The sequence below is a fragment of the Citrus clementina genome, unplaced genomic scaffold, assembly GCF_000493195.1.
Source record: "Citrus clementina cultivar Clemenules unplaced genomic scaffold, Citrus_clementina_v1.0 scaffold_4, whole genome shotgun sequence".
Classification (NCBI taxonomy): domain Eukaryota; kingdom Viridiplantae; phylum Streptophyta; class Magnoliopsida; order Sapindales; family Rutaceae; genus Citrus; species Citrus x clementina.
Window position 1 is genome coordinate 8,067,336 of NW_006262274.1, and position 25,623 is coordinate 8,092,958.

General features: G+C 32.4%; 3 protein-coding genes, 1 non-coding gene and 1 pseudogene across 7 annotated transcripts; 1 reads left to right on the plus strand and 4 right to left on the minus strand.

Annotated features, from left to right (window-relative positions):
- Positions 1-3,697: 3,697 nt before the first annotated feature.
- LOC18045681 (basic blue protein) lies at positions 3,698-4,574 on the minus strand. The gene is made up of 2 exons (XM_006436538.2): positions 4,033-4,574; positions 3,698-3,743 (listed from the first exon to the last, which is right to left on the minus strand). The coding sequence occupies exons 1-2, from the start codon at positions 4,572-4,574 to the stop codon at positions 3,698-3,700; spliced, it is 588 nt and encodes a 195-aa protein (XP_006436601.2).
- Positions 4,575-8,549: 3,975 nt separating this feature from the next.
- On the minus strand, positions 8,550-9,712 carry LOC18045213 (annotated as a pseudogene).
- Positions 9,713-10,942: 1,230 nt separating this feature from the next.
- Positions 10,943-14,157, plus strand: LOC18045214 (mRNA cap guanine-N7 methyltransferase 2). 3 transcript variants are annotated; one of them, XM_006436545.2, is made up of 10 exons: positions 10,943-11,196; positions 11,298-11,392; positions 11,732-11,803; positions 11,897-12,006; positions 12,220-12,342; positions 12,432-12,524; positions 12,912-12,980; positions 13,160-13,248; positions 13,344-13,426; positions 13,773-14,157. In XM_006436545.2, exons 1-10 carry the CDS (start codon positions 11,016-11,018, stop codon positions 13,929-13,931), a joined length of 1,074 nt encoding a protein of 357 aa, XP_006436608.1. In that variant the 5' UTR covers positions 10,943-11,015; the 3' UTR covers positions 13,932-14,157. The 3 variants fall into 3 exon arrangements, with proteins under 3 accessions (XP_006436608.1, XP_024042549.1, XP_006436604.1); XM_024186781.1 differs by lacking the exon at positions 12,432-12,524; XM_006436541.2 differs by lacking the exon at positions 13,773-14,157 and having other exon boundaries at positions 13,174-13,248; positions 13,344-13,423.
- A 59-nt stretch (positions 14,158-14,216) lies between these two features.
- Positions 14,217-14,289, minus strand: TRNAR-UCU. Its single transcript has one exon. It is a non-coding gene; the product is annotated as a tRNA-Arg (tRNA).
- A 330-nt stretch (positions 14,290-14,619) lies between these two features.
- Positions 14,620-23,118, minus strand: LOC18045215 (pyruvate kinase 1, cytosolic). Of its 2 annotated transcripts, XM_024186513.1 has the most exons (16): positions 22,967-23,118; positions 22,283-22,383; positions 21,498-21,595; positions 21,182-21,337; positions 20,000-20,077; positions 19,571-19,702; positions 19,022-19,102; positions 18,737-18,808; positions 18,544-18,633; positions 17,759-17,903; positions 17,431-17,519; positions 16,287-16,382; positions 16,081-16,148; positions 15,860-15,959; positions 15,323-15,382; positions 14,620-15,151 (listed from the first exon to the last, which is right to left on the minus strand). In XM_024186513.1, exons 1-16 carry the CDS (start codon positions 23,029-23,031, stop codon positions 14,999-15,001), a joined length of 1,584 nt encoding a protein of 527 aa, XP_024042281.1. In that variant the 5' UTR covers positions 23,032-23,118; the 3' UTR covers positions 14,620-14,998. The 2 variants fall into 2 exon arrangements, with proteins under 2 accessions (XP_024042281.1, XP_024042280.1); XM_024186512.1 differs by lacking the exon at positions 22,967-23,118 and having other exon boundaries at positions 22,283-22,415.
- Positions 23,119-25,623: the final 2,505 nt, after the last annotated feature.

A 25,623-nucleotide genomic window follows, 5' to 3' on the forward strand; every position in this document is an offset into this window, starting at 1 on the left:
GAAAGGTCTACACCCAATTAAGTACCCCACTTTAAGTGTAGGAAATTACAAAAAAAAAACACATTTTAAAAATTGAGCTATTTGACAATGGCCTATCAACCTTTACCTTGACATAAGCACCTCTATTCATTTTCATTAGAATGTAAGCATATTTGAGAAGCTTTCAATAGCAAGCAATATAGTCAGCACCTAGGTTTTTTAGTGCAATTTGTTTGCCCTGTATAGTTTCTGTTTGTCACATTCAATACCATATTTATCTTTCAACTCACTGATTAGGGCATCTACTTCAAACCCTAAGTTAGTATGAATAAGATCACCACAAACTTTAGCTATCTAAGATGTTGTTGCATCTTTGTAAAAAGATTTAGGTAATGTTTGTTTTTCTAGTCTGAAATCTGAATGGATCTACATTTTTCTTAAGTCTGAATGGGTCTAAATACAAAAATTCAAATCACATGTTTATTTTTCTTTTTTTAATATCTGAATATAAGTGGCATATTATTTGTTTTTATAATAAAAAATATCTTAAACTTGGTTCTTTGACATATATGTCCTTGTAAATCAAAATAAAAAAGGAGGATTCTATTTTATAGTTTAGGAAATAAATTATTTTATAGATATTTCTGAAATATAATATTTACTTATCATTCAGACCTTTTTTTTCATTTAGATAAAAGTCACAAAAGTTTACTTTTTCTATTCAAATATAAATATCTGAAAATCAGACATAAGCTACAAAAAATAAACAAATAAATTTAAAATATAGTCTGAAATTAGTAAAATTTCAGACTTAGACATTTAACGAATAACCTCTTAGTCTCATAATCGTGCTTCCCTTTAATATATCCAGTTTTTAAAGTTATCCCATTAATTGTTGATGAAGAATGAAGTTTCCAAGTGCATTTTGAATTGACACATCTACAAGTATACTTAACACCATCATTTTTAATCCTATTCAACCGAAAACCCTCTTGGATAGCATATTCCACCATAGCCTCTCTTAATAATGCACAAATCAAAGTATTCCTATTTTCAAACTAACTAAACCATTTGGATTTGGGTTTCACTCATTATCAACAATGGATTCATACATTTATGAAATACTATTTTCTTCATCAAATGAGTGTCCCCCAATAAAGTTGTCCTCACTAAATTTTGCAAACTTATCACTATCTACAGTAACACTTATATTGACAGGATTTTGAAATCCCATTGCGACACTTTCATGATTTCATTGACCATGTGACCCAGTGTGCACCTCAAACTCAATGATAGGACAACTATTGATTAAAACCTCCTAAAAAAACCCAATAAAGTTCACTATAGTTTGAAATTAGCTTCCTTTGCCTACATGTAATCCATGGTAACACAACAAAAATTTCAATCATATCCATTTCATTGTGTCCATGCTTAACCATGACTTCTTGAACTTGGTGAAACAACTTAATAACCTTATTTTCCTCTAGTTCCCTATATCCTATCTCATACACCACCCCATTAGTTTTAACCAACAAAAAGAAAAGGTAATAGAGTTACTTGCATCAATTTTAAACAAAAAGTATTGCATAAAAAAAAGCTAAACTAATACAATTTTATTTATCAAAGAACAAAAAATTCAACCTAAATGAAAGTACATGTAATTCGATTAAAAAAATACAAAAGCAAATTCAATCTAATACATATAAAAAATAGAAACTAAAAAGAAAAAATAACCCAACAAAAAGAAAGAAAGTAGTAACTATAGTGAATTCAGTCTAATATGTATAAACATTGCTACTAATAATAACGCACATAATTCAATTTTACTTTAAAAAAAGAAGCCAATATAATGAACCCAATCTTATGAATAAAAGGATACCAATTGATGGAAATGAAATACGGCATAAACAGAACAACTCAGGAAAGCCCATGAATTAGGCAAATTAAATTTAATAAATAAAAAAATGGTGTATTTGGTTTAATAATTACATAAATAGAAAATTCAAAAAAGTACATTAACACAATGTACAATAACAAAATACAACATCCATTAAAAAAATCCACCAATAATTAAACATAGTTTGTCATTTAGAAAATTAGACTTGAGAAACCTAATTTTTCACAAGATTATAAAACATGGGAACAATTTTATTAGAAAATACTTACAAAAGTCGCTAAAAAAATAGTTACTAGCCTTTAAACTTAGGTTCTGTCCAATACTTGAACTCAACCAGTGCTAACAAAGGTTTGGACAAATTCAAGGTAGATTTATATAACATTTTTGGCGCGATCCTGTACTTTCTTAATCTCTCCTCTCACATCAAGAATGCGGTAGTTTTTGTAACATTAACTTAGTGTTTTCTTTTTTCTTTCAGAAGAACATTAACTTAGGTTATTTGAGTTTAGTTTAAATTGTTGCCACCCGTCAAAAATAAAGTTAAGGAGGTGCTCAATTGTTGTTTCATTAAAACATTCTCAATGTTGTTAACATTTTTAACAGAGGAATTAAATTAAGAACTTGAATGATATAATTGGTACTTGAAAGGATTTAATTGATTTATTTTATAAACTTCTAATCTCTGATTTTTTTATAAATAATAAGGACTCAATTAAAAATACCCTTTTTGAAAAGGATATGTTGTTGGTTAGTAATAATCGACATAAGTTTTTCAAAAAATTTCGTCATTTTTAATACATTATTTGCCAGCATGATGTATTAAGAAGTTTGAGGTCCTCCCTGATGCAAAAACTTTTTGAATCTTTTTATCAGTGACATTGCAAGATGACAATTATTTTGTGTCTCATTAATTGGAGATTTGAAACTTTTACGACATCTTGACTTATCCGGAACTAAGATTGAAAGCTTGACTTTCTCTTATAAGATGTTCTTAGATCCTCGGAAGATTTTCAGAATAGATTCTCGGAAGATTTTCGGAACATCTCCTTTCAATTTAGATGCGAGGCCAAAAAAAGAATTAAATTTAAAAAAATTACTGACATCAATATTAATCGATTAATTGAAAGCTAGCACATCCCATTGAAAGTTTCATAAAGAAAGCTAATACAAGAAGTAACCGTAGTTGCACACATAGTTCCCCAAGCTGATGATGGACCATATGTCATGCACCGCTTGAAAAAAAAAAAAAAAGCCAAACGTGGCCGATTTCAAATGCAACAGCAGTTGCTTGCTTTGACTCAAATGCAATAGCAGTTGCTTGCTTTGACTAAGCACATGCATGCTTCACCTGTGTCTTGTCGTGCATGCTTGAAGCGGTGGCATATATAAAATGACAAATGACAAATTGAAGTAGTTTTTCCATTTTTGGAATGACTGAACCAGAGCAGAGCAAAACAAAGAGAAGAAAAGAAGAAAAACCGAGAGAAAAAGAGGAGAAAATAAAAGAGAAAGAAGAAAATAAAAGAGAAAAGGAAGAAGCCAAGAGTGGGGAAGAGAGAAATTGAAAGGAAAAATTACCGAAAAATAGAATTGGATAGTTAGATTAAAATCTAGTAAATCACTGGGTAACATATTTATGAAGTTTGAGTAGTTAGGTTACATTTATGAAGTTTGAGTAGTTATGTTACAGTTTACATAATACGTATAAGTCAACGAACTTCGGAGTGAAACAACATCTGTGAGTGGATACTATACTCGCTTATGAACAACATTGTTGAATTAGAGCTTTGAAGCTTTTGCAACACCTTGACTTATCCCAAACTAAAATTGAATAGAAATTGCTACCCGAGTTCGGAAAATCTTATAGCTGCATGGTCAAACCAAAGAATTAAATTTAAAACATTTAACAGATTTACTTTCTTATTAATTGATTAACTGAAAGCCAGCACATCTCATTAAAAGTTTCATATAGAAAGCTAATACAAGAAGTAACAGCAACGAGGAATTCTGATGTACAATCTGATATGGTACTTCATAAGTATTTTAGAATTTCTCCAAACAGCAAGAATACTAGATTCTATGTAGATGAGAAGACTAGCTAGCTAGGTCTAGGTCCGCCCGCACATCCGCAATAGATCTCGAGTGTTACATTATACCTTAACCGGTCGACGACTCTTTCTACATAAACCGGATAACCAATGTTAACAATATTCGGGTCAACATGTGGGTGAGGCAAATTAGTCGGTGTCCGCGGCAAAGAACCATCTGTGGCCACGACTTCAAGCTTCTGTCCCGCTTCACAGTGGCCTGGAAAGTCGGAGAGAAAGTAGTAGTGGTTACGAAATTTGAGATGGATCGAGTCGGACCCAGTGTTGTAGACCTGGAGCGGCCGAGTTCTTCGGTTGCATGACTCAAAATCTCTGCGCATAACTTGCTTCAAGTTATCTGTCCGGTTGTTGTACTCGAACACGATGGTGTCTCCAGCACTGAAGTTCCTGGAAGATGCCCATGTCTTGTAATAATCCACGTCCATGCCCTCCTCTGGATTTGGTTTTCTCCATTCAACTTTGTGAGTTTTAGAAAAACCAACACCTCCGAGACTCACTACTTTCTCCTGACCAATTTCACCATCAACACGCAACACAGAAGTTGCCATCAGCAGCAGGAAAGCAGCTTGTATCATCTTTGTAAAAGCCATTACTGATCTGGTCGACCAAATTTAGATAATCAAATCAAATCAATACTAAGAGATCAAGAAAGAGCCAGAGGACCCAGATTAACTAATTGTTTTATATATATTATCATAAAAGACACCAGTACCTGCCTCCTTGGTCTTATATATAGAGAAGAGAGGCTTGCTATATGGTATATTCCAAATCCTAACTTGAAAAGGTTTTAGGTCCCATCATTTTCAGCATCCTAATTTGTTTAGAACTAAATTATTGGCGTGTGTATGCGTGATTCGTGGTTAATTAATAAATAAAATTTTAAGAGAAGTTAAATCCTAAGCTAACTATATCATGCTATTTTAAAAAGAAAAAAAAAACAGATATATTTGGATATGTATAGCTTAATTAAATCAAATAAAAAAAAGTATCAAAATAATTTAACAATAAGAAAGTATTGATAACTTCAAATAGGTATCAATAAACAATACTGTAAAATAAGTTATTTTCTTCCGAAACCCAAATACATATATTAATTTTGTACGTTCGTGGTTTTGATCTTTGCCAACAGTAAGATGCTATCTATATTGAACTTGGCAAATATATTATAAAATTAACTTTTGAAAAAATAAAATATGCTATGTAAGCTCAGGGGCGGAGCTTAGAGGAAAATTCTACAGGGGCAAATTTAAACTTTCAATTTTTAAGTTCTTAGAAATAATAAATTACTACCAAACAAAATTATTAAAAAATTTAATAAGATATTATATGAAAAGAAAATTGGTATTCACTTCTGAATTCTCAGTATTTTTTACTTTGAAATAATGATTAATTTTTAAAGATTTTCTCATCTTTGTTGCGGTGAGATGGTCTGAAATTTGGGGATTTTGGTTGCATCGCTTGCAATTTATGGGGTTATATTATTTATGTTCTCCCCTTGATTGATGTTCTTGGCTTGGCTGATTTTTTTTTATAATTATTTTGATGCTATTGTTAATGACTTAGTGGGCTTGACTGATTTACTTTTATTATTTTGATGCTATCATTAATGGACTTAGCAGTAAAATTACTTTATTATCTAATATATAGACTTTACACATTAATTGTACAGGGGTTAGTATAGACATTTTACACTAATTTTTCACATTTTATTTAAAAACCCCAAAATTTTTTAAAATTATGTGAGGACCATGACATCCTATAGTCTTATATAGCCTCCGTCCCTGTATAAGCTCACTTAATATTGCATGTCGAGACTTGCCAATATGCTCTCATTCATGCAATGAGACTCGAGTCATTGACCTCACGAATGAATGTTCTTGAATGAGCTGAAGAAAGAGTTGTTTTGCTTTTTTTTTTTTAATTAAGTTTAACTTTAACTTTTAGCTTAAATTTTTATGCAACCACTAATCTAATATCTACCACGACATTTCACTAAATCAATGGTTAAAAATTTGTAAGAAAATTAATTTTAAGTTGAAGTAGTTGTTATTTAAATAATCGAGGTAACAATAAAATAAATTATTTTTCAACAAAAAAAAAAGGTTTGTGCTTTTTACATGTGGGCCAAGCCGGTTATTTCCAGAGACCAATGTGACCTAATTGCAGAAGCCTTAATCTTGGTTCTTCTCCAGAAAGAAGAATTGATCAACTGAGTCACTGTGCGAGAGAGCTCATAAAAAAATTATTTAGTGTATTCCCAATTCCAAGAAGCGAGTTGAGTCACCATCGACTCTACAATTTCGCAAAAACATCCCTTATCAAAATCTTCTCCCACCCATATGTCACCGTTTGTGACTTGTATTGTGGAGTTGGAGTCTGAGGATGTCAAATTTTGGTTGGGCATTTCTAAACCCAGACTCAAACCATATTATTGATAATAAAAGAGGCTCTTCATAAGTTTGTTCAAACTTAGACAGGTTGGGCCATCTTAAGCTTAGACTTTCACAAAATTTTTAAATAATTTTTTAATAAAATTAAAAGTAGAAAAAAATACTTAAATTAAAGAGATTGTTCAATACTAATAATATAACTTCATAACAAATACTAATTTTGAAAACAAACTAATCTAATATTTGCAGGCCATCATCTTCCTCATACTTCAATTCCTCTCCACTAAAAAATTATTTTTTAAGAATTCCACCTTATGAGAAAAAGTGTTAAAAACAATAGTAAATTAAAAACAATTAGTAATGGAGGTGGCTCGCTGTTGATTTCTGTTGTGGGTGCTGAGTTTGCGTGGCTCCTAAGTTTACTGGTACTAGTTGCATCACATCGTGCTGGGTTCATTGCTGCTGGGTTCGCTTCGCTGGTGCTGGTCGCTGCTTTGCATCACGTGGATGTTGGCTGCTAGGTTCGATCAACGGCTGCTGATATGTGTGTGGAGTGAGGTTGTGTGCTCTAACTCAGAGCGTATGAGGATCAAGGAATTTATGTTGCTTGTCTAATTTTATGGTTTGTGAAATTTGTTCTCATTTGCATTTTAATTTTTTAAAATTTTATTTGGTTTTAATTTTTTTATTAATAATATTTAAAAACCAGTTTGAGTCTGAATTTTTTTGGTTAAACTCATAATCAAGCCTATTGATGGTAGATTTAGGATTTTTATGCCCATGCCCAAGGTCTCAAAATGAGAGACGGGCCTAAGCTCATCGAGCCTTGGGCCTAAGCCTATCGAGCTCCGAACATTTTTGCCAACTCTACCAAAGCCAATGTTAACAAATGGAAACCGCTCTCATTTGCTAACTATATTGGCTTTGTATTACTTTTTCTTTTAAAATTTATTTATTTATTTTAATTTTTATGGATTTTATGATTATATATTTAAATGGGTTCTTTTGTATTGGTTTTGTGTCGTAGATATAGCAACTTCAGAAATTGATGAAGCATGAGAGACACTTGGGAGAATCAAAGGAAAAATTTCATCGCTGAGTTCTTTGAAGCTGGCCTGTGCGCTGTAAGCTCCGTTTATTTATGCATATGTACGAGTTTTCAAGAATCACGCTGATGTCTGTTCCACCAGCACCAGGCAGTTGAAAATTGAAAGTTGAAATTTCATTTTCGTTGCAATGAAATGATAATGAAGTGCACTGTGAGGAAAATTGGAAAAGTTAGATCCATATTAGTACCTTCGCCCAAAAGTCGAGAGGAATTTTACTTGTATAGCATCAATCAGTCCCCTTTTCTTTATACTATTTACACTTAATTATTTTATTTTTCTTACTAATTCATCCTGCTTGAATTCACAACAGATTCATAAAAGTACGTTGTTTAGTTTTAAGCTCTTCAATTGTAGAATGTTAAAAGATCAGGCTATTTCTTTCTATTTTACGCAGTCTTCACTACATGTCGTCTTATACCGAGTCTACTTACAAAATGTGGACTCAGTCCTTTATATTGGTGTAAAAGTCTGACTTACCATTTACTTTGGAGTAAAGGGCCTAAAGGCTCTTCTATTGATGTAAAAGAGCCTGTTTGCATTTTGAGCATTTTATATAACTTATATTTATCTAGTCTCTTAGAATTTAACATACGCAATTAAAAAAAATTGAATGAAAATAAAAAATTTGGTGCACGGACCGAATTGTTAGAGAACTTTTACTCCACATTTTATATATCCGTATGTGTGCGCACGCATCTTAAAAAAAAAATCAGGATTCTCTCCTTATCTAATCATGTATTGAGCAAATAATTCAATTGTTAATTGATAGTTAATAAATAAAAAAGTAAAAGAAGTTAAATTTTATCTTTACACTACCACTAAAAGACACATGATAAAATATTTTTAAAAACTTAGTAGAGTTCAGATTATGAGAGGATACTATTCTATTAAAAAAATATTTAAAAAGTTCAATTAAGAAATGGCATTTGTACTTTTATATATCACTATCACTCCTAATTTATTGATAATCAAAAGCTCAAGTAACATCACCCAGCTTCTCATCACATTGTGACCGCAGTAATCAGACTTATCAATCCCCTATATGATGATGATCACCATAAAAATATCAATCATCAAGAAATTCACAATCCATCATCTGGAAAGTCATCTGCTTTCTACCAATATCATAACCCACATTGTAATTTTGTTGAGCCGTCGTTCCAATAAGTGAATATTTCATGTGTTGATCATCAATTATAGTCGGATTCACGGCCATGCAAAATGTATCCGCCCTCGGTTGATGAAACATGCTATCTATCCCCAAAGCTAACTCAGCTCCGCCCGCAAAATGAAAAACCCGGCGAGGTCACGAGACATGATCCCATAATAACACAATTTATTTGATTCAGAATATGATCTCATCAGTGACCTATCGACTGTTATTATAACTGCATCACGTAGTGCCTCGTAGGCATCTTTCACAAGCCAAGTTGAATCTGTTCCGGTGTCAATAATAACTCCACCGTCACTATCGTCCCTTCTGAAAATACTAGGGTTTATGTCAAGCATTATCCCTTCAACGCTTATAGCTTCCAGGGTTACGTAATACAATCCGCCTATAACTTGAAGAGGGGTAGCATCACCTTCATCAATTATTGCTCCCTGCCCTAGAATCAGCTTGTTATGTAAATAGTTACTGTCATGCAGTCTCCCAATGCAATAGGAGAACGAGGAGTTCAACTGGGACACCAGAGATACCCTATCGAATCCAAGACCAAATACTCCAGACAGTGCAAACTCCTCGTTGGTACTTTGGCCACATCCGAAAACGGCATCTTCCACACGCATTGTGCCTTCGTCTGATGTTTGGAAGGTCAGTTGCTCTGTGGAAAGGATTCCGGATGAGCTAAGGCCAATACCATAACCTTGAAGGTACATGCATTCGTTATTAGGAGTGCAATAAGCATGACGTAAATACCGGCATTTTTCAGAATCACATGGCAAGGTAGCATAAGAAGAGGATCTCGAAGGATAAAAAATGCAGGAACAACCAGGACAAGGACTGCACTGAACCCACAGAAGAGAGCTGCCAGTATCCATGGCTGCGAACATTGGGACTGGGGGCTGGCCAATGAAGATATTTACATAGAACAAAGCATGTTTATTAATTTGGGGAAAAATTTGAGCTTCGTAAGAATTTTGTGATCTAATCTTTGCTTGTAAATACGACAAGCGTGCAATCGAAATGTTCATGCCACGTTGGACGCGAACCGCAGGATTTAGAGCCCATTATTGATAAAAAAAAAAAAAAAAAATTATTGGTGTGTGTATGCGTGATTCGTGATTAATTAATAAATAAAATTATAAGAGGAGTTAAATACCAATTATACCATCGCTATTTTAAAAAAAAATCACATATGGAAATAGAGGGTCCTAATTTATTTAATTAAATATATATTTTAATTAAAAAAGTTAGAAACTATCAAATAATTAAATAAATAATAAAATATTGATCAATTCAATTAGATATCATAAATAATATTGTAAAATAAGTCCGAATAAAACTCAAATACATATATCAACTTTGTAGTAAGTAGTTTTGATCTATGCCAATAGTAAGAATCTATCTATATTAACTTGGCAAATATATTTTAAAAATAATTTTTGAATAAAAATATATGTTGTGCCTACGAGCCTATCCACCAATTAAACTAGTTAGTGATCACACTCATGATCAAGAATTTACAACCACTCATGCAGCCACGTGTCGTGCAATATATAAAATCATATGCATACGATTTCGAGTCAACTAAATTTCTTCTTTGGCTTTCTTCTTCTACTTCCATTACACTTCCATATTATTTACTTAGTAACATACCTTCACTTCCATTCAACTTTCATCATTAATAGTAAAATCTTTTTGATTGTCGGGACCTAAAGCTCACTTCAATATTGCTTGCGGAGACTTACTTAGAATTAGTATAGTTAAAATCTAACCCATGTCTAAGCCTGAAGTCCAACTTAATTTTATATTCAATCTTTCTCAATATATTCATAATTGAAGTCTAGTTAAAAAAATCTACATCAGAAAAAAGATTTAAAAATATGCTCTCATTCACATATAGAGACTCAAACCCTCAACTTAAAAAATGAACGAGGTGAAGAAGTTAAAAAATGAATGATGTGAAGAAGTAGTCGTTTTGCATTATTATTATTATTATTATTATTTGGTAATTAACTAAGTTTTTAACTTAAACTTTTTACACAACCATTAATTTCATACAATGCAGGAATAAATAACATTAATTTCTCAATAATATCTGCCACAAGATTTCACTAGATCAATGGTTGAAAATTTATAAGAAAATTAATATTAAGTTGAAGTAGCATAACCCTTAACTAATTGTTATTTATATAATTCAATGTGACAAGTAAAATAAATCATATTTGAAACAAAACGGTTTGGGCTTTTACATTTGAGCCGAGCCGGTTATTTGGGGAGCCCGATATGGCCTAAGCACAAATCCTTCATCTTCGTTCTCTATAAAGAAGAACAGCGAAAGAGCTCAGGAAGAAGGAAAAAGAAAAAAAAATGAGTGTATTGCCAATTCCAAGAAGCGAATTGACTCACCATCGACTCTACGAGTTCGCGAAAACAGCCCTTATCAAAATCTACTCCCACCCATATGTCACCGTTTGTGACTTGTACTGTGGAGCTGGAGTCGATGTTGACAAATGGGAAACCGCTCTCATTGCTAACTATATTGGCATTGGTATCACTTTTTTTCTTTCAAAATTTAATTCATTAAAAATTTTATGGATTTTATGATTATATATTTAAATGGGTTTATTTTGTATTGGTTTTGTGTCGTAGATGTAGCAACTTCAGGTATTGGTGAAGCAAGAGACACTTGGGAGAATCAAAGGAAAAATTTCATTGCTGAATTCTTTGAAGCTGACCCGTGTGCTGTAAGCTTCTTTTATTTATGGATATAATGAATTCCAACATTAAGAATTTATTTATTGTTATACAAAACTCTTTTTATGCAAACTGATGTATCAGTTATATGGTTCTTATTATCTTATTTACTTTGAGCTTTGTGCTTTTCACTCTTCCGCCTTTACTTTCATGTCATGTCGGTTTGTACAAGATGAGTTTGTGCATCTAATATTTTTCATTATTATTGTTATATATATTATATATTTTGTTTTTACTTATGTTTGAGTTGAGATTTTGTTGCTTTAAATTGAATTTTGCATAATGTTTCTTCTTGCTTTCTGTTTGATGATGCTGTATTGGTTTGACAGGAAAATTTTGAAACTCAGATGCAAGAGAAGGCCAATCAAGCTGATTTAGTTTGCTGCTTCCAACATTTGCAGGTCCCAATTATGTTCTCCAAAATGTGTTAGACCATCAGGAAAATAGCAAACAGAACGGTGAATCTAAAACTCATTTTATGATTATGCTTGCAGATGTGTTTTGAAACTGAGGAAAGAGCGAGGAGGCTTCTGCAAAATGTGTCATCTTTGCTTAAACCAGGGGGTTATTTTCTTGGTATTACTCCTGACTCATCTACCATATGGTATGAAAATTATTGATCAAGATTTTGGAATTCCTTTCTGTCTCTTGATTGACCTGTTGTTCCTCGGTTAATTATATGTTGTCTATCACTTGTATGTGCCTAGATTTGGATATCGATAAGCTCAATGTTTCCATTATTCATCTCTAGTAGTTGTGAAGATATTGTATGAGATTTTGCCTCTGTAGTTGATAATCGTAACACATTGCCATGCAGGGCAAAATACCAGAAGAATGTTGAAGCATACCACAATAGAAGCAGCAGCATGAAGCCCAACTTAGTTCCGAATTGCATTAGATCAGAAAGCTACGTGATCACCTTTGAGGTTGAAGAAGAGAAGTACGTATGAGATTCACACATATAATTTGCAGATAAATTGTTTAATTTGATTGTTTTGGTGAAACCTTTTTTAATTTTATTGAGTCCAGGTTTCCACTATTTGGAAAGAAGTACCAGCTAAAATTTGCTAATGATATCTCTGCAGAAACCCAGTGTTTGGTTCATTTCCCAAGCTTGATCAGGTTAATTTAACCATTATCTCCCCTAACTGATTATATTTGCCACCACATGCATTAGTGCCTGTTGCCTATGCCTTGTGCATGTCAGAATTGTGAAAATTGCAATAGAAATGAATAAATTCTGTATTTAAACTGTGTCCAACCTTCAATGAAGTATCACAAATTGTGCTGCCTCCAGAGTGAATGATGACTGAGAGTTTGGTTGGTATAGAAATGGTATCCTGAACTTGGAGTGTGGCTACTTAACCTAATATGAGTAACAAACATCATTTAAAGCATTCTTCCACTGTTTTACTACTCCACCTTTTTCCTTAAGAAAAAATTTGTGGACCTTTAAGCGCTCATATCTGTTATATATCTAAATCGTTATGTCCATATTATGCAACTCAGGTTGGCCAGGGAGGCTGGTCTTGAATATGTGGAGATTCAGAACTTGAACGAATTTTATGATGATAACAGGTAGGTGAATATTGCTTTTCTGTTCTATAACTCTTAAGCGCAGGAGTCACATTTTTAACTTTTTTAGTTTCCACGCTTGTTCAAATTAAAAATTATTATTGCTTTTGCATTTCAGTTTATTTTTATATGGAAGATATGTGTATTGTTTTTCCTTTTTGTAACTGAAATGCTGCCCAAAGAGCTCTATTTGCAGGCATGCTGATGAGTGCTGGTCCAAATCTGATTGATCCAAGAGGGAGACTTCTTCCCAGATCATATGATGTGCTAGGTGTGGTTTTTATCTGTCACATGGCTACCTTCAACTTTCATTGCTTTGACATTCTATCCATATGTACTCATTCTTTTGGGATTTTTCCATTACAGGTCTCTATAGTACGTTTATATTTCAAAAGCCTGACCCAGATGTTGCTCCACCCCTTGCAACCCCATTGTTGCAAGACAATGAGGCGAGTATCTTTAGCTTTTGTTAAGTGCCCTTTTTTCCCCCAAAATATCTCAAGATTTAAGTGATGGAGAAATCAAATATTGCCTCATTTATTTTTCTTTTTCTCACTTCATAGGTAAATTTCCCCGTAGGATCATAGATTAGGAATCCTTTTAAAAGGAAAATAATGTTGCTGATGATGTTTGGTACCTGCCTGTTGCTGTGATTGTATATTTGTATCATTTGTTTTAGGTGCTGACAGATACATGTTTTTTTTTTCCTCTATGAAATTGATGTGACCAACTTTCATTTCATATGCCTTCTGCTTTGTTTGCTTCTGAATTCTGATCGTCATGAGAGAGTGACAGGAGCCTGGCTGGAGAGACGATGGTCAAAATGTTCTTGCAGAACCACCACCACCATTGTCAGCCCCAGTACCAGCACCTCATGGACTAGGCAAGATAAGCGAACAGAAAGGAATTTTGGGACCTGGCCCTGCAGATTTACGGTTCTCAGAAGCGCTTTGACCTGTTGACCATTGGATGTATGCAGGACAAACACCAAATAGACCAATGTTTGGGTGCAAACTCAAAATGCTGTGGAGATACGAATATGTTCAACAGCCGTACTCTCTTACTTGATGTATCTTGTTCTAGACTCGGGAGAATTTTTGTATATTCTTTTGGGTTAATAAAACTTTGCGACTTAGGCTGTAACTTGTTTGCATCTTCAAATAGGCACATGTTCAATAGATGTTCTCTCTTAGCATGCATCGGGCAATCTATTTGAAAAAAAACAAATATATTTGGTTGCACGCCCAGTGGGACTCGAACCCACAATCGCCTGATTAGAAGTCAGGCGCCTTATCCATTAGGCCATGGGCGCTAGTTGCTTGCTTTTTAAGAACAATTATTTTGTCATTATAATTAGCTGATTTTGTGAGAACCCTCCCGAGACAAACAACGATTTGCCTCCTGAGACAAACAACGATTTGGGTGCCATATTTATTTTAGATGCAAATTCTAAAATTTATTGAACAAGAACTCAAATCAAAGCAACTACTAATGTGTGTCATGTCACTACCCTTATTAGTTCATTATAAGAGCCTTAGTTGCCCACTAATGAACCCGAAGAGAGTATAAGTTCAAGCATTCCAGTTAAGAAATTTAGATACCAAAAAAGTAGATATTTATCCAATTTTTAGATATGAAATAAATATCTCCCCTATATTTATGGGAGTAGATTTCCCAATTAGTACTGCTAACATTTGCCATAAGTGAATGCATCTAGATTCTCAATAGAGTTTACAGTAACATATCTATAGATTGAACAACTACCTGTCCCTCCAAGGATATGTTATAACATTGCATAAATATTGGTACACCCGCCGACAACATACACTAAAAATGATACAACATGGTTTTGATGTTTTGAACGAAGTTGAGTCATAACAGTAAACATTGTTGTATCGGTGCATACTCTCTTGTTCTTTTTTATTTTTGCTCAACTTCTAGAGACTTGGTAATTGCTAAAACCTTCAAAAGCTCAAGACCTCAGTAGTAGAATATTATCGAAAAGGAAGGCACCATCGGTTCTAATCTTCGAGTTCCATAATCTTCACAACGGCGGAGTCACCAACTTTCTGGCAGATGACAACACGATCATGAGACTTAATAACCCCATGGGCCTTGCCATAATCAAGAGCAACCTTCAAAGCTGATTCGCTCGTTGCATTGGTAGTCTTAGCCTGCAAATCCACAGATAATTTTTAAGGTGCCTTGTAAGAAACCTCATGAAATCATGGTATCCAGTTTTCAGAAAAATTTGCTCAGTTATATTTTCAAAGCTTCTTACTTTCCCTTCTGGGAAGGAAAAGGAATCATAACAGGACTAGAATTGCAGTTAAAACAAATCTTACTGCATGTCGGGGATCTGCAAGCATGGGGAAAAGGCCCCTGATAATGAGTGACTGCCTTGCCTGCCATAAAAATCATCAGGAGCAAATAGACATCATGAGTTTCAGCTTCCATGCTGAACGAAATATACAAGGCTAAAACTACGCAAATTATTTATACAAACGAGTAATTCTCTAATGAGGAAATTCGGCAGTAGGTTGAAGATAATGACTTTCTTTCTTCTTTATCAGTTATTAAGTAATGAATATTTTCTTACAACTCTAAACATGCATCACATAGACTTAAAAGCTGTCAAAAGTAACCACAATTTATGCCAAACACCACTAACAACTCATTTCTTGAGAATTTGAGAACAAAAAAACTAGTGCGAGATTGAGTGAGATCTCAGCATTTACAGTCATTACTAAAACATGCAACCTATGCTTTTCTTGTAATGATCCAGTAAAAACATTAAAATTCCTTGCTTACGAATCTGCCAAAATCCTAAAACAATAGAGTAGATGTAGCAGAAGCCATGCATGATCAAAGTTGATAGATACCTCAAAAGCACCAGTAAAGGTCCAGCGCAATTGATTTGTCTTAAGCTGCGGGATGACAACAGATAGCACCGGCATTGTTGGCCTATATTTTGCAATCAATCTGTGCTTTGATACAGAAAAATTTAAAATACCATGCACATATGTGAGAATATGAAATTATGCAGCCCCTTGGAAATTATAATATAAACTTATGCAAGGATAACCAAGAAAATATAACAAACCTTGCAGCTCTTCCACTTGAAGTAAAGCATATAATTGCGGACGCCTTCACCTTGATGGCTGAACGTACCTTCAAGCAGAACAAAGAAGTTGGATTTCGAAACATGCTTTAGTCATATAAACAGTTTCATGAGGCTAAAATGTAAAGGGGTGCAATAACTGAAGCACAAAAGAGTAATGAAGAAAAAGCAAAAATCAAAGAGAGTACCGCAGAGGAAGTAATGGATTCCAAATGAGACATTGGTTCTCCAACATAATTGATGACTTTCTTGAAAAACAGATTATGATTGAACACCTTCTCTGCCTGCAAACAGCAATTTACAGAATAATCCAGATAACATCAACACAAAATGGAGCAAATAAAAGTAAAGAAAGAAGTTGCCTTTCTGTGACCAAAGAATTTGCAAGATTACTTGATGTAACATCTTAAGGTAAGCACAGAGTGCTCCCATTTTCTGCTTTTAATACTTCTAATACTCACAAAACAATCAGACATGGACACTATATATCAAGCATGAATGCTAGCCCCGACCAACAGCTGCAACTGAAACAGTCCCAATGTATATACATTTGCAGAACTTATATTTGCAGCTTTTGGTGTAAAAGAAGAAATTAAATTTTATAGCCTGTAGTAAACGAGACCATTAATGAAAGAGAACATAGAAACAGCAGACAAGAACTCTTGTTGGTTTCTGTATATTTTGTGTGTAACAGTAAAGAAGACTGCTAAAACATACTATGATATAGAAAGATAACTGTTCTCAGAAAATATTTTATTTTGGAAACAAAATAAAACTTTATTTTCGACAAAGATGAAAATGTAAAGGGCAATAATAGTTGTTAGATATGAATAGGTGACTGCAGAAGTCAGAGTTTTAAATTGACAATTTTTTTAAGAGGGTACAAACAGTCAGCAGCCTAAAAATTATGTCCGAAATCTTTCTCAGAGAATGGATAGATGGATTTTTATAATCAGACATCTGCATTCTAATGCCCCTACCAAAAGAATGTGCACTATTCAAACACCATGTAAATAGAATAAGCAAAGATATAACAAAGCTAATAGGACATGCTTCCCACCAAATGCATAAAAAACACTGACACTGCCTTAGGAAGCCATTTTCGAAGTTGACAATTGGAATCTTATCTACGAATTGCAGGAATACTGCTGTTTGAACTGTCTACCAATAGCAAAAGTGAGAGAGAATAAAACAACTGATTGCTCAATTATCATGAAGAAGAGAACTAGATGAAGCAAAGGTTGAACATATAGAAATGAAGATATAAATTGGCCAATCAAGAGATGAAAAAAATAGGATGATAATTCCGCAATTGATTGAAATAAAACTCACCTCAGCACAAATTTTTCCGACAATAGAAATGGTCTCGACAGGGTACAATCCCCGCAAGGTCTCTGCACCTAGAAGAATTGCATCACTACCTGAACCCCATGATAGAAAAAAGGGACAAAGTCAAGCTTCCTGTTTGGTGCATATTATACTAATGTCAGCCATCCAACAATGATCAATTGTGAGGAAATACAATCTCTATGATACCCACAGTAGCAACAGATTCTCTCACATCAAAATATAGCATACTGTCATCAACAATAATATGATAAAAGATGTCTGCTCACACACATGAAATGAAATATTACCAAAGCATATAATTGAAATTTACCATCTAATACTGCATTGGCAACATCAGTTGCTTCAGCACGAGTAGGTCTTAGGTTGTCAGTCATACTGTCCACAACACGAGTAACCACTGCAGGCTTTCCAGCCATGTTGCACTTGTAAAGAGCAGCCTTTTGAAATAAGAACACCTGGAAAATTCCAAGTAGACCATCATCGAAAGAATCTGATTGAATTCCATACATCATCTTGTAGAGGTGAATGCATAAACAACCACATCTATACCAAGCATACAAACTCCTAAAAGTAAAATGAACAACATAATTGCACTCATTTTGAATACCGTGATTAACACCATTAATTTCATTTGGCATCATGGAGAAAATCTTTTTCTAATGAAGGGGAGTCTTTTTCCTCAGTGTCAAAATATGGCATATGCATACATACAAGCTCATTCATCGATACAATTATGGTGCAGGATGTGACAATCAATATGTGAGTGCAAGGCACAACATAAACTGCATTGTCCACCATGTTCCATAGTAATGCTGCCCTTACCAAGTAATTTCCTAAGAAATTTCACTGTAACTGATGTGACATTCACTTAGAATGGAATCTCTAGGAAAAAATTAAATAGAATGTGTAGTTTTATTGATTTCTCAAAGAAGTCTCATCTATTAGAAAACAGTGGAGATTTAACTTGTGCATCCTTTTACAGTCTGTGTATGCTAGTTTGCAAGAATATGCACATAGGGGAGAGCATGAACGCCATAGGTTCCATGTAATACCAAGTTATTGAACCATATACAGAGTCTAAATATGGAAATTTACCTTCTCTGGAGGAAGATCAACCCCCAAATTTCCACGAGCAAGGATGATACCATCTGCTTCGTGTAGAATCTCATCAAAGTGAGTTAATCCCTATAAAGTGTAGATAAGGAGGAGAAAATGTGCGCTCAAAATCAAAACCAAGAAAAAAAATACTTTTCAAGGTGTACTAAAACTGACAGTTTATTCATTTCACCTCTGTATTTTCAATCTTAGCAAATATTTGCGTTTGACCAAGGTCACCCAATTGAGAAAGAAAGTCACGGGCCTGCATACAGCCATCATAAGCACGTACCAACGAAACTAAAAGAAAAATAATATAGTGCACTAAACCCTCAACCATAAGCTCACCACGCGATGGAGCTGGATATAATGAAGAAAAATGATAAAGAAGCTAAATAGGGAATTGGCTGAAAAACTAAATTAGTTCAATTAAATGAGAGAATATACTAAAGAAAACCCGTTGAAGAAAATTCCTTACATGGCGAACATCTTCTGCACCCCGAGTATGTGATAAGGAAAGGAAATCTATGTTGTTTCGAGCACCCCATGTGCTGATGACCTGAAATCGCATGGTAAAACATTACAGTGAAACAAGTGAAAAGATAAATCACTCCCTGAAAGCAATATTCCGCTGAACTTATTCATACATCTTGACAACAAATGGATCTTGCAAGATAGTATGCATACTTCAATGGTCAATTACTGACTATCTGAAGCATAAGAAAGAATTATTTAATTGAAAAGACATACTAATGCCACAACGAAAAGGAGTGTAGTCACAATCAATGATAAAAGGCAGCAGAAAGTGAACCAACTCAATCACTTCAAAGGTGCTGGCAGTCAAAACATGAAAATTACAGGATAAAAATCTGGAAAATTTGGTATTCAAGAATAAGTTCTCCATTGCAACAGTCAGATGATAAGAACAACATCAATTGCCAGAATTAACAGGTGGATGAAATTGGTTAGGACCCCAAGTTCATCATTTTGTGAACACCAAGTACCTGACACCCAAATAATAACTCACCTCCTTATCTTTATCAGTGAGTGTAGGCAGATCAATACGAATTTGAGAGACATGCAAGGTATACAACTGCCGAGCCAAGATAGCAGAATTCTTTATCTGACAAACCACATCTTCGCCATCCACGTCGGTGACCTGCCCATGAAAGGAAAATGAACAGAATACCAATAACATTTCAATTTGTTTTTATTATCAACTGATTCATGCTTTCAGTAGCTGGCTTCCTCGTATACACTCAAACTGTATTCAGCAAGCAACTAGCAAGCCAAACAACTATTTTCTTGCTCATATGGAAGAATAAACACAAATATGTCCGATCTGGAAGACATGTGACCTTACATGCCTAAATGAAGCTAAATTTGTACCCTAGCTGATACTAACTGCAGTACCATTGATCTAATAAATCAACTTTTCTAACTCACAGTGCCTTACCTCCAACATTACTGAAGTAGTTTCATTTCCTGTGAAAAGATATTGACCAATAAATATGGTATCTCCCTTCTTCACTGCCTGCAAAAAACAAATTAAGCAATTTTGTTATGGCTGCAGCAGAACTAACTGCAAGAGAATCATGTGATAAAATGACTATAAGAACCTAAAGCACCTATGACATTCTGCATGTTAAATTATTAGCGCAAATGCAACTGATTCTGAGAGGGAGTGAAGCGGATAAAAAAAAGAATGGATGATAACTAGAAAGGGGAAACAAACAACATATAGGGGATGTATCCCCGACCAATGAGAGAGGTAAAGAAATCCATGCCAATTCTTACAGAGAATACTTATCATCAGGACAATGGGTGATGTAGCCCCTTAATTGTTTATTGATGTACTTATGGAGACAGACAATAAGTGAAACATCTGAGTTATACCAAAATTCCTTCTTCTTTTCTAGATAACATACACTCCACTACCATCCCACCCTGAATTAAACAGATCTTAGCATACCAAACAACTCACTATAAACAGCACTAGAAATTAAAGAGACAGCAAAACCTTTTTCTTTTCCTGTTTAAGACATCTCAAAATTAATGCGTATGATTCCATTTTCTCCCTAAATTTACGTTGATGCTATATTTTTGAAAGGATAACTCCATACAGAATGTCAATTAAGAAAGTTTAAGTGAAACTAGGTTTAGTCTATCGGAGATTTTTTTGATGAATTCTCACATGGATAACCCCACAACTAGTATAAAAAGGATGAAGATTCAGAACAACAATGAGACAGACAGCATGCTAAATCCATTCCTATTCAAGGTTCAGAAAACAAAACCAATAAACACACAGATGAAAACATAAACCCCATTTCGTTACGAAACAATAATATGAGATGAAAAATGGGTAAACTCCAACCACCAACAGACTACATAAAGTTATGCTCTTCTAGAAGAAACCTCAGACCCCAGTGAGGAAAATTCAACCAGCTACCAAAATTGTGCCTAGTAGGTGCAAATAGTTAATCCAGACTCTTTTAAGAAGACACATAAGGCAGGATTCATGCCAATACTCAGTTGATCTCTAGCAGTTAGTGGCTCCAACATGAAGTACGTATAGAACTATGGTACAAAAACTGGCCCAAAAGGCACAAAGCGAAAAATGTAAAAATGTAAAGACCTTTGACAGTCCACTAAAATTTATTGGTAGTAAATTTGAAGTTGCTTCTTTGTCTTGATCTGGTGTAAGGACAACTGACTCATCTGCGAGGAGAGAAATGGGGTGCTCAGTCTTAGTAACAACTAGCAACTCTGGACCAATTGTGTCTAACATAACCTGGAAAATGAACATAAAAGAAAATATGTGAGAAATTGGCAAGAAAACAAGAACTGAATACCTGACGCATACAAAGAGAAATTCGAACATGCTAAAAATACATGATACACGCATTAATTTGCTTGAGCCAAAGCAAATGGCTTCCATGTGAAAAGCTTACCGCACAAAGCTTCTTGGTACTCTTGATAGCTATCTTTAGATTCTCAAGCGTCTCCTGGTGATATGCAGTATCACCCCATGAAAAATCAAATCTTGCCACTGACAGAAAGGACGGAGGAAAAAGAAGAATGAAACACCAATCCGTGTCATATTCAACTCATAGCATAAATTCAGATTCAACTATCTAGCTTAGTGAACTTACTAACGAGACAAATATTATTAACCTTATGATTTGTTGGTCTTAACAAAATACATGAATACAAAAAGAATAAAAAGCATGTGAAAAAGTACATTAAACTGATAGGTCCCACATCAACAAAAAATTAAAATATCAACTCAACTTAGCAAATATAACTTAGCTATTGAATATATGACATCTTATTTAATAATCCTGATTTTCCAGAATAAATGAGACTTATATAATGCTTATCATCCATTTTCATGGGAATGAACAAAAGTTAGAGCAAGTCAGCAAACTAATGGTCCACTTGAAAGTGCTTGCCCACTCTCAAGTAAAGAAATTGGTATTCATTCTATTTTGTAGTGTTTGGTTAAGGTAAAATCAATAGACACCTTTCTCATAAACATGTTGGGAGTTAAAAAGCTTATTAGAAAATCTATTGATAGTTTTTATCAGAAATCTTCTACATAAAGAACATTTAATCGAAAGCGCTTTCTTTAAAGGACTTCCAAACGCACACTGGACAGATTCTAGAACTATAATAACCAATTCTTCCAGGGGAAAATAAAAAGAGTATGAAATCAAGCATAACAGAAGAGTAATACCTGACATTCCTGCATTAAGGCAACCAGATATTATCTCCACACTTCGTGATCTTGGACCAAGAGTTCCAACAATTTTCGTCATTGCAGGAAAGAAAGTCTGCAGAATACATGTAAACAAGAATCAGAACTCAGATATAATAACCACCTAACTTCAGTCTTGATCTTAACCACAGTTACCTGCACAATGTCAATACAGAAACAGAGAAAAACTTAATACATCTTAATTACAAAATTAAAAAGTTTTCCAACTAAAAACTACAGTTATTTTTCCATCATAACATTTTCTCAGCAACCAAACAGTCAATGAGACATATAACACAAGAGTATGAAAGTAGCATAAACTAGAATCTTCATGCCAACAGAATTCAAAATGTACTTGAAATCACAAGAGAAAATTCAAGTTTTGACTTTACTCTTCCATTTTCTTTCGTTTTCCTACACTTTCTTAACAGCCAAACAATCAACAAGAGATATAACATAGAAGTATCTAAGTAGCATGGACTACATTCTTTATGACCGTTTCTTTTTTATTTCTAGAAAAATCTAGTTATTTAAATTTCTCGGCAGCCAAACACCAAATTGAAGTCAAGAAACACATAGATCAAGTAACAGCCCTACTTCTAATGAAAAATAAATAAAAACTAGAAAAAATAAAGAAAAATTGCGAAAATAAATGCATACTGGTTTGAAGGCTCAAGAATTGAAGCCATTCTAATCGGTTCTTCCAGAAGTAAATTATTTGAAGGCATTTTATTTTCTTTATTTTTTTAATATTTCAACGAAATTGAGAAATAAATTTTGATTTTCGTTTGTTGTTGTATGATTGATTTCGTTGTTTGTATTTACTTATTTATGTCCGCTTAAGCAATCGTCGTCTTTGAGCTCCGCCTTTTTTTATTTTTGAAAATGAAAACGATGTTGGCCTTATTTTACCCTTTTTTTTAATAACAGTAAAGAAAAAGACGCTTAGGCCCTAATTTAAAAAAATAACCACAAAAATTCTTAAATTTTCAATAAAGGATAATAAAATTCTCTTTTAATTATAATATTTTTTATTATATAAATATAAAAAAATTAATTCAAAATTTTATAATAAATAGAAATATGATATTAAAATAAATATAATAATATATACATTTTAAAATAATTTTAATATTTAAAAAATATTTTTATATTTTACAATCTGATCTATTTTATTATAATAAAATTATTTTTAACAATAAATAGAAACTTAATAATTAAACAAATAAATTAAAATTAAGATTATTATGAATATTATGCAAAAATAATAATTTTAATATTATTAATAGGGAGATATTTTATTAATTGTAAAATATATTTAACCCAAAGATTTATTTAAAATCTTTAAAATAAATAATAATTTATTATCAAAATAAAATAATAATTTAAAATTTTATTATTATTTTAAATCTTAAAAGCATTTTAATATTGTTAGTCTAATAAATAGATTATTTTAATTAGGAAAAGAAATATCTACACCCTTAAATTTGAGAAAATAGTAATAAATACTCCCAAGTTTCTACCAAAGAGACATTAAGACTCTCTTCTAACCATAATAACTTATGAATATAGTAATTAAAAAATGAGAAATTATCACTGTACCACCTTTATTTTACCTTATGTTCATTGAACCATCACAAAATTCTAATGTGTTCCCTGCACCACCTTTCTTTTTAAATTGGTATCAATTAGCCACTTTTGCATTAACATCGTTAAATAATTTAAATGAAATGATAATTTTACCCCTAAATAATTTAAAAGATCATTTTATCTTATAAAAACTTTGAAAAATAAAAGACTTATAATTATAAAAATACTCCTAATTTAATAAAAAATAAATCCCAAATAGAACAGCTAATTTTTATTAAATTTAGATTTTGTAAAATTTTATTAATTATTTTTATTAAAAAATTATAAATTTGCAAAATTTTAATAAAAAATAACTGAATTTATTTATTGAAAATAAATGCCAAAATTTTAATAATTTAGGGGATTTTTATTAAATCTCCAAAATTTACAATTATTTTTACAATTATAATTTTTTATTAAAATAATTTTTATTAAAAATAAAATTATAATTTTGGGATTTTTTTAATTAAATTTAGGGGTATTTTTTATTATAATTTTTAATTTTCAAAGTTTTTATAAAATAAAATGGTCTTTTAATTTATTTAGGAGTAAAATTATCATTTTATTTAAATTATTTAACGGTGTTAGTGCAAAAAGTGATTAATTGATACAAATTTAAAAAGAAATGTGGTGCAGAGAGCATGTCATAATTTTTTTGTGGTTAGATGAATATAAGGCAAAACAAGGGTACAATGATAATTTCGCTTTTATTTTTTAAAGTTTTTATAAAATAAAATGGTCTTTTAATTTATTTAGCAGTAAAAGTGCTATTTCATTTAAATTATTTAACAGTGTTAGTGCAAAAGTAGTTAATTGATACAAATTTAAAAAGAAATGTCGTGCAGAGAATGTGTTAGAATTTTGTGGTGGTTAGATGAACATAAATCAAAATAGAGGCGGTGCAATGATAATTTTTCTTAAAGAAATTAACTTTAAAGGTTTTTAATTAATACAAGTTTATTATAAATAATATAATCTATCTAGTAGACTAATAATGTTAAATTATTTTTATCATTTAAAATAATATTAAAATTTTAAATTATTATATTTATTTTAATAAATTTTCAGGTTAAATAGATTTTACAATCAACAAAATATCTCCAATTAATAATGTTAAAAGTAATTGTTACATAAAATTCAAAATAATTTTAATTTTAATTAATTAATTAATTTTATTATTATGTTTCCATTTATTATTAAAAATTACTTTAATATAATAAAAAAAGGTCTAATAGATTGTAAAATATGAATGTATTTTTTAAATGTTAAAATTATTTAAAAATGTATATATGATTACATTTATTTTAATGCCATATTTCTATTTATTATAAAATTTTGGAGTCAATATTTTTGGATTTGTAGAGTCAAAAGGTATTATAATAAAAAAGGGTCTTGGCGTCCCTTATTGAAAAGTTAGGAATCTTTCTAACCATTTTTCCAAACCTTGGAGGGTGCAAGGTGTCCTTTTTTCCTTATTAATTTATATTAAATTTTGTATTAATTAAAAAAACTTTAAAAGGTAAAAAATTACTAAATTCCAAAAGGGTATTAAGGTAAAAAAAAAGGTTTGGGATCATTTTTCAAATTTTGGAAAATTTATGATTATTTTCCCTAAACCTGCAAGTGTCTCTTTTTCTTAAGAACAAAGGATAAACATGTTATTGATAGATATTCTCTTTTCTCCCCATTTG

Bases quoted from the DNA above. Each gene is read 5' to 3' on its own strand.
- LOC18045681 (XM_006436538.2), bottom strand. From the start codon at position 4,574: ATGGCTTTTACAAAGATGATACAAGCTGCTTTCCTGCTGCTGATGGCA. The intron at 3,744-4,032 runs GTATAATGTAAC...TTGACCATGCAG, and splicing joins AGAGTCGTCGACCGGTTAAG to CTATAAGATTTTCCGAACTC.
- LOC18045214 (XM_006436545.2), top strand. From the start codon at position 11,016: ATGAGTGTATTGCCAATTCCAAGAAGCGAATTGACTCACCATCGACTC. The intron at 12,525-12,911 runs GTTAATTTAACC...TATGCAACTCAG, and splicing joins CATTTCCCAAGCTTGATCAG to GTTGGCCAGGGAGGCTGGTC. The intron at 13,249-13,343 runs GTGTGGTTTTTA...TTTCCATTACAG, and splicing joins CAGATCATATGATGTGCTAG to GTCTCTATAGTACGTTTATA.
- LOC18045215 (XM_024186513.1), bottom strand. From the start codon at position 23,031: ATGCCTTCAAATAATTTACTTCTGGAAGAACCGATTAGAATGGCTTCA. The intron at 19,103-19,570 runs GTGAGTTATTAT...ATGCGATTTCAG, and splicing joins TCACTGATAAAGATAAGGAG to GTCATCAGCACATGGGGTGC. The intron at 17,904-18,543 runs GTAAATTTCCAT...GGAATTTTCCAG, and splicing joins TTGATCTTCCTCCAGAGAAG to GTGTTCTTATTTCAAAAGGC.